General features: G+C 60.4%; 1 protein-coding gene across 1 annotated transcript; it reads right to left on the bottom strand.

Moving 5' to 3' along the window:
• Nucleotides 1-5,348: 5,348 nt before the first annotated feature.
• On the bottom strand, nt 5,349-6,117 carry LOC133625280 (feather keratin 1-like). Its single transcript, XM_061994607.1, has 2 exons — nt 5,991-6,117; nt 5,349-5,665 (listed from the first exon to the last, which is right to left on the bottom strand). The coding sequence occupies exons 1-2, from the start codon at nt 6,115-6,117 to the stop codon at nt 5,349-5,351; spliced, it is 444 nt and encodes a 147-aa protein (XP_061850591.1).
• Nucleotides 6,118-6,844: the final 727 nt, after the last annotated feature.

Raw genomic sequence — 6,844 nt, 5'->3', positions numbered from 1 at the left:
CAGAGTCACCTCCAAAGCAAAACACCCGTCCCACTTGTGTTTTGGTTTCCCTCAATGCCGCCATTTCATTTCCTCATTTCTGACAGCACCATGAAGCCTCGGAGGCTCTTTTTGAAGTACTGGGAAGAAGTGGCTCCGAGGGGTCTGGACAAAGGAAAGACATGGGCCCGGGTCCTGTTTTACAGCCTGACCCTCATGACACACCAAGGCCTGGACATTCTTCCAAAGCAAGCCGACTCCTGCCAGCCCCCTGAGCTGGAAGAAGGCCACGCCGAGGGCCGTGGCCGCCGCGTCTCTCTGCAGCTGTGTCTGGGCACGGCCCAGGGCTCAGACACGGCTTTCCCCGGGGAAGGGATGGAGCTGCCCTGGCTGCAGGGAAATGCAGACCTTCGGAGGACCTTGGGAGGACGCGGGCCTGCAGAGAGCACGCTCCTGGCTTGGCCTCACGCCAGAAGGCTGACACACGGCCCATCCAAAATAGAGTCTCCGTGGGCAGGGAGAGGCTATCCCAGGAAGCTTGCCTGCTACAGGTATTCCCTGGCTGTCCTGGGACACGTCCCAGCTGCCTCCATGTCTGCAGGGCAGGGAAGTGCTTCGCCTCTTTGAAGTGCCGCTTTTGTACACAGAGGGCCCTGCTGAGCGCATCCCCTCCCTGAGCACCCTCGGGCACTCGGCACTGCAGGGTCCTGACAGCCCCCAGACAGTGGGCAGCTGGGGGAAATTTCTTTGCCTCCTCAGTGGTGATGGGCTTTTCTCCGGTCTGCGGATGCCTTTCGGGCACTGGAAAGGAGACCTACCTAACCCTAGCGCTGAGAGAAGACGTGTTCCCCGGGACCAGGGATGAGCCCCGACTGGTTGGGAGATGGTTTCAGCAGTTCTTTCTTTCTCTCCACGGAGCCCTCGGGAGAGCTGCTCACCACAGCCTGGTCTCTTTGGCCAGGAAGATGAGGCCTGGCTGTTCATTCCCTTCAGCCCCCCCGCCAGTCCTCTTCCCCAGCCTGGATTTCCTCAGTCAGTCTCTAAAGATTCTTTGAGCGGGCAGCGCCACAAGCCTTGGTTAGATGGGGCAAACACCGTTTGCTGCACTACATCACTCTCTGCAGCCAGGCACATCGGCAACGAAGGCCACGAGGCTCACCAGGACCGCTTTCCCCTCCAAAAGTCCGTGCTGGCCGTTCACAGGCACCCTCTTGTCCTTTCACCCGCTGAAAGGCTTTCCAGGACCATTTGCTCCATTACCCGCAAAGGGGTCGCAGTGAGGCGTTCCCCACCTCCTCCGGCGACCCCTTCCTGCAGACACGAGGCCCACCGCCTTCCTCCCAGTCCCCAGGCGCACGCCCTGATGCCCCCACTTCCGAGGGGAGTTGAGAGCGGCCTTGTCGTGACACCAACCGCCTCCCCCGGGTGCATGGCCTCAGGCCGCTTGCACTCACCTGGGCCTCTTCCTGCAAAGGGAGTTGGAAACAACGGCCCCTCACAAGCCAACATCCCTTGCCTCTATGGGACCCCGCCATCACTTTGGAGGCACCTTCTGCCTGCACGGATACAGTCCTGCCTGAGAAATCCTGGGGCCTCTCATCCCAGCACATGAAAGGAGCCTGCATTGCAGACCAAGCATGTCGCAGATGAGGAAATGAAATGGCAGCAGTGATGGAAACCACAAAACAACCTGAGCCATCGGGACGGGCATTTTGCTTTGCAGGTGACTCTGTTGGATAATTACTGCCCGTGTGCGGTGACTGTGCGCCTGGGGCGGTGCAGGAGCGGTATAAAAGTGGGCCCTTGTCCTCACTCTCTCATCCACTCCTCTCGCCTCCATCTCCTTGCCAGCAAGGTGAGTCTGAAGCTCTTTATGCTCCTTCTTCTGTTTCTCTTCCCTCTCGTCCCCCTGTGGCATATCCCAGCACACACCTGCGCCTCGGTCCTCCACTTGCTTTTGGGGCCGCTTGTCATGCGAGAGGGAAGGAGGCGGAAGGCGTGACACGAAGGTGTCTCCTGACCTACGGGTCAGTAGGAATCTCCCTGGGCTTTGTTCCTCTTTGCAGGGCTCTTTTGGAATGTGGGGAAGGAGATGCCCGTGGGCTTCCCTACAACACCTACAGCCCTTGTCACCATCTCATGGCTTTGATGCAGCGAGACGGGTTGCCGGGCTGCTCCTTACTCACCCCACCTGCTTTCTTTCTCCCCCCCCACCCCGCCCTGTTTCCCTCCAGGTCACCTCCGTCCCGCAGCCATGTCCTGCTACAGCTCGTGCCAGCCCTGCGGCCCGACCCCGCTGGCCAACAGCTGCAACGAGCCCTGTGTCAGGCAGTGCCAGGACTCCACCGTCGTCATCCAGCCCTCCCCCGTGGTGGTCACCCTGCCCGGCCCCATCCTCAGCTCCTTCCCGCAGAACACCGCCGTGGGCTCCTCCACCTCCGCCGCCGTTGGCAGCATCCTCAGCAGCCAGGGAGTGCCCATCTCCTCCGGGGGCTTTGGCCTCTCCGGCTTTGGCAGCGGCCTGTGCGGCAGGAGGATCCTCCCCTGCTAAAGCTGCTCCAGCACTGGGGCCTCCACTCACACAACCCCCTTTTCCCCTTTTGAATCATTAAAGTTCTGCTGCATTGCATCCCATGCCTCTGTGTAGTCCTGGCTCTTGCAGATGCTCCTCCCAGCTGCCCACGCAGAGACAAGTTGCTCAGGGCTGCTCTGCGTGGGGCTTCTTGACCATGTTTTTGTCGGGATGGGCAACACACGCTCGCACTGACCGTGTGTCGTTACGCATCCCGCGACCCTCTAGTTTCTCTCCTTTTCGGCCTTTTTGGGTGCGTACAGAGTCACCCGACGCAGTCCGGTGACTGCCAGCCCCTTGGCCGTCAAAACCTCGTCTTTTTTCCGTTTGGGTTTTTTTTTTTTTTTTCCCCTCATTAAGCTCAACGTTTGACCAAGGGCAGTAGGAGAACCACATGTGTTATGAACAAGACACGGGCACTCGCTTCCCAGGAGAGGCCAGGAGAAGCCGTCCCTACCACCGCGTTCTCACAGCCAGGGACAGGGTGCACTCGGCTGCCCCAGCACAGAACCGTGTTGTCACCGAAGGGTGCAACGGTTTGGGTGGGAAGAGGCCTTTGAAGATCATCCAATCCAACCCTCCTGCCAGAGGCAGGGATATCTGTCACTAGATCACGTTATTCAAATTGCTGGCAAATCTGATCCCTCAGCCTTCCTTCATGACAAGGCTGATGCATCCCTACCGTCATTTTTGTAGCCCTTCTCTGGAGCTGCTACAACAGGTCCCCGTCTTTTTTTTCGGATGGGGGTCCCAGGGAGGAAACGTTGCTCCAGCTGCAGCCCCAAGGAGAGCTGAGAAACTTTCCCCTGCAACACCCTCCACAACCACCCCTGACCAAGGGATGATTTTTCCAGCAGCTGCCACCCAGGGTCCGGCCACCTCAGGCCGTGGGTCGCTGTCACTTCAGCCAAAGGCATCCCTTGTCACGCCAGCATCACACCAGAGTCCCAGATGGGAAGAGGGAGGTGCGTTCCCAGACCCTCTCCACGAGACAGCTCCCGCGGCATAGTATGGGCAGCAATGCCAGGCCACAGCACGTAGCCATTGCTTCCATTAACACCTTCAAAAGAGCAGACACAGAGGGAAGCAGTTCAGCCACCAGAGCCCCTGACCTGCACAGGCGCCTGCTAACAAGTAACTGCTACACAGCCCCTGCATGCTCAGCTCAAAACTGCCAGCGTCTCCAGCCCCACGGGAGCTCAGAAGAACGAGGACAGCTTTCTTAGGAGCACAGTAAGAACAACGGTTACGCTTGGAACAAGACGCTGTCGCACACGCACGTCAAAGGCAGAACCCTGGGCAGGACTAACGGGAAGCAGAGTCGAGAGCCTGCGACCAAGCCTGGCCCGTGTCTGCCAAACCACGCAGAACCGAGCTGGAAGGTAGGTGCAGCAGGGGGAGAGGGCGACCACCGACGCATGGAGGACCACCAGGAACCACCAAAGACCCTCTGAGAGCACGCGTAGGAGACATTTGCAACGATGCAGCAACGTGGGAACTGTGTGCAAGTTACTAACCAACCCTTATCAATGGCAGCGTACGACCTTGTAACTTTGGTGCACAAAGACAGGGCGGAAACCTGTGTCGGGTGCGCTTGGCCTGTGCCACTACCACCGAGCAGCTGGGACGGCGCCAACCGGAATCCATCAGCGGCGTCTCTGCCGAGGGCGTGACTCTGGGCGAGCTGCAGCAACACAGCGTTCGGACAACACCAAAAAGGCAGCGGGGAGCTGGCGTTTGCTGCCTGCCAAGCGCTCCCCCGGACACTCTATCGCTACCCCTCCTCAACGTGAAAGAGGGGGAAAAAGAAGGTGACAGCCTCGTGGGTCGAGGTAAAGACGGCCGAACGAGGGAAAGAAAGCAAAGCGCGCGCGGAAGCACGGCACAGAGACTTCTTCTGTGCCTCCCACCAGCAGTCCGTGAGCATCCCCTCCTGGGAAGCAGAGTCACGGGACCTTTTACAGTTCCTTCGGAAGACAAGCAGCTCAAGAAGGAGTGCCCCCCAGTCCCCCACCTCCTCCTTCCCCTTAGCATTTATGGCCGACCACGGTGTCGTACGGTACGGAAGAAGCTTTTGGTCAGCCTGGGTCAGCCGTCCAGGCCGTGTCCTCAGTTGGGCTGCTGCGCGGGCACCGCCAGGCAAAAGCCAGAACACGAATGTCTTCTCAACAGCATTCGAGCTACAACCAGAAAGAAGCAGCAGGAGGGCAAATGCAGTGAGGCCTACCTCCACCCCAGGTAGGCTCGTTACGATATTGCCGCCACTCGCTGCACAACCGTCCTGAACAACCTCCGCTCAAAACCATCCCTGGGCAACGTCTCTTGGCCCGGGCAACGGGGGAGAGCGTCTGCAGGGGAAAGGATGACGCAGAGGCGTGAGCTTGGCATGCAGCAGAACTTTAATGAGTCCAAGAGTGGAGATCGAGGTTGCTCCGAGTGGATAAGCCGGTGCAGGGAGCACCGTGGCTGTGGCAGACAATCCGGCCGCTGCCCACCTGCCCACCCCAGAGAGGGAGCAGGACCAGCAGCCTTCCCTTCCCTAGGCTGGCTTTGTGGGGCTCACAGCCCAGGGCAGCACAAGAGAGCAAGGGCATGGGAGGGAAAGGAGAGAGGGGAAGAGGGTAAAGGCAGGCACGGGCCGTGCTCTCCGAGAGCCCAGGCTGGCCCCGTCCTTCTGCTGGGGCGGCTGGGGTCGCTCAGCCCCTCTTGCAAGCAACAAGCCGATGCTCCGTTCCCCGGCCCGGGACCATCCTGTGGCTCCCTGAGGCCTTTCCCAGGGCCATCGGCGGCAGCAGCTTTAGCAGGGGAGGATCCTCCTGCCGCACAGGCCGCTGCCAAAGCCGGAGAGGCCAAAGCCCCCGGAGGAGATGGGCACTCCCTGGCTGCTGAGGATGCTGCCAACGGCGGCGGAGGTGGAGGAGCCCACGGCGGTGTTCTGCGGGAAGGAGCTGAGGATGGGGCCGGGCAGGGTGACCACCACGGGGGAGGGCTGGATGACGACGGTGGAGTCCTGGCACTGCCTGACACAGGGCTCGTTGCAGCTGTTGGCCAGCGGGGTCGGGCCGCAGGGCTGGCACGAGCTGTAGCAGGACATGGCTGCGGGACGGAGGTGACCTGGAGGGAAACAGGGCCCCGGCGGGAAGAAAGAAAGCAGGTGGGGTGAGTAAGGAGCGGCCCGTCAGCCTCCGTAAGGAAGACCCTTTCCTTCCCACAGCTCAACAGAGTGTGGCCAAGACCAGCCGTGCCCACAGAGCTCCCAGCCCAGCCCACGGTTCAGCGGACACCTCAGCCCAGACCAAAACCTCCCCATCTCGCACGCTCCCTCTCCCACGGCCAGCAGCCTCAGGACGCAGCAGAGGGGGAAAAGGCAGCTGTGTGCTGGGAAATCCCAGAGGAGTCAGGACTGACAGGACGAGGAAGACAAGCAAGGGGATCGCACTCACCTTGTTCCCAAGGAGATGGAGGCGAGAGGAGCGGATGAGAGAGTGAGGACAAGGGCCCACTTTTATACTGCTCCTGCACCGCCCCAGGCCCACAGTCACCGCACACGGGCAGTAATTATCCATCAGAGTCACCTCCAAAGCAAAACACCCGTCCCACTTGTGTTTTGGTTTCCCTCAATGCCGCCATTTCATTTCCTCATTTCTGACAGCACCATGAAGCCTCGGAGGCTCTTTTTGAAGTACTGGGAAGAAGTGGCTCCGAGGGGTCTGGACAAAGGAAAGACATGGGCCCGGGTCCTGTTTTGCAGCCTGACCCTCATGACACACCAAGGCCTGGACATTCTTCCAAAGCAAGCCGACTCCTGCCAGCCCCCTGAGCTGGAAGAAGGCCACGCCGAGGGCCGTGGCCGCCGCGTCTCTCTGCAGCTGTGTCTGGGCACGGCCCAGGGCTCAGACACGGCTTTCCCCGGGGAAGGGATGGAGCTGCCCTGGCTGCAGGGAAATGCAGACCTTCGGAGGACCTTGGGAGGACGCGGGCCTGCAGAGAGCACGCTCCTGGCTTGGCCTCACGCCAGAAGGCTGACACACGGCCCATCCAAAATAGAGTCTCCGTGGGCAGGGAGAGGCTATCCCAGGAAGCTTGCCTGCTACAGGTATTCCCTGGCTGTCCTGGGACACGTCCCAGCTGCCTCCATGTCTGCAGGGCAGGGAAGTGCTTCGCCTCTTTGAAGTGCCGCTTTTGTACACAGAGGGCCCTGCTGAGCGCATCCCCTCCCTGAGCACCCTCGGGCACTCGGCACTGCAGGGTCCTGACAGCCCCCAGACAGTGGGCAGCTGGGGGAAATTTCTT

Source organism: Colius striatus, chromosome 4, assembly GCF_028858725.1.
Source record: "Colius striatus isolate bColStr4 chromosome 4, bColStr4.1.hap1, whole genome shotgun sequence".
Taxonomy (NCBI): Eukaryota; Metazoa; Chordata; class Aves; order Coliiformes; family Coliidae; genus Colius; species Colius striatus.
Note: the sequence above shows the minus strand (reverse complement) of the source record. Positions and strands in the feature narration are given on the sequence as shown.

What these genes read in the sequence shown, in the direction of transcription:
- LOC133625280 (XM_061994607.1), bottom strand. Translation starts at nt 6,117, where the DNA reads ATGGATAATTACTGCCCGTGTGCGGTGACTGTGGGCCTGGGGCGGTGC. An exon ending in TCTCCTTGGGAACAAGGTGA is followed by an intron (nt 5,666 to 5,990) that starts GTGCGATCCCCT and finishes GTTTCCCTCCAG; the next exon opens with GTCACCTCCGTCCCGCAGCC.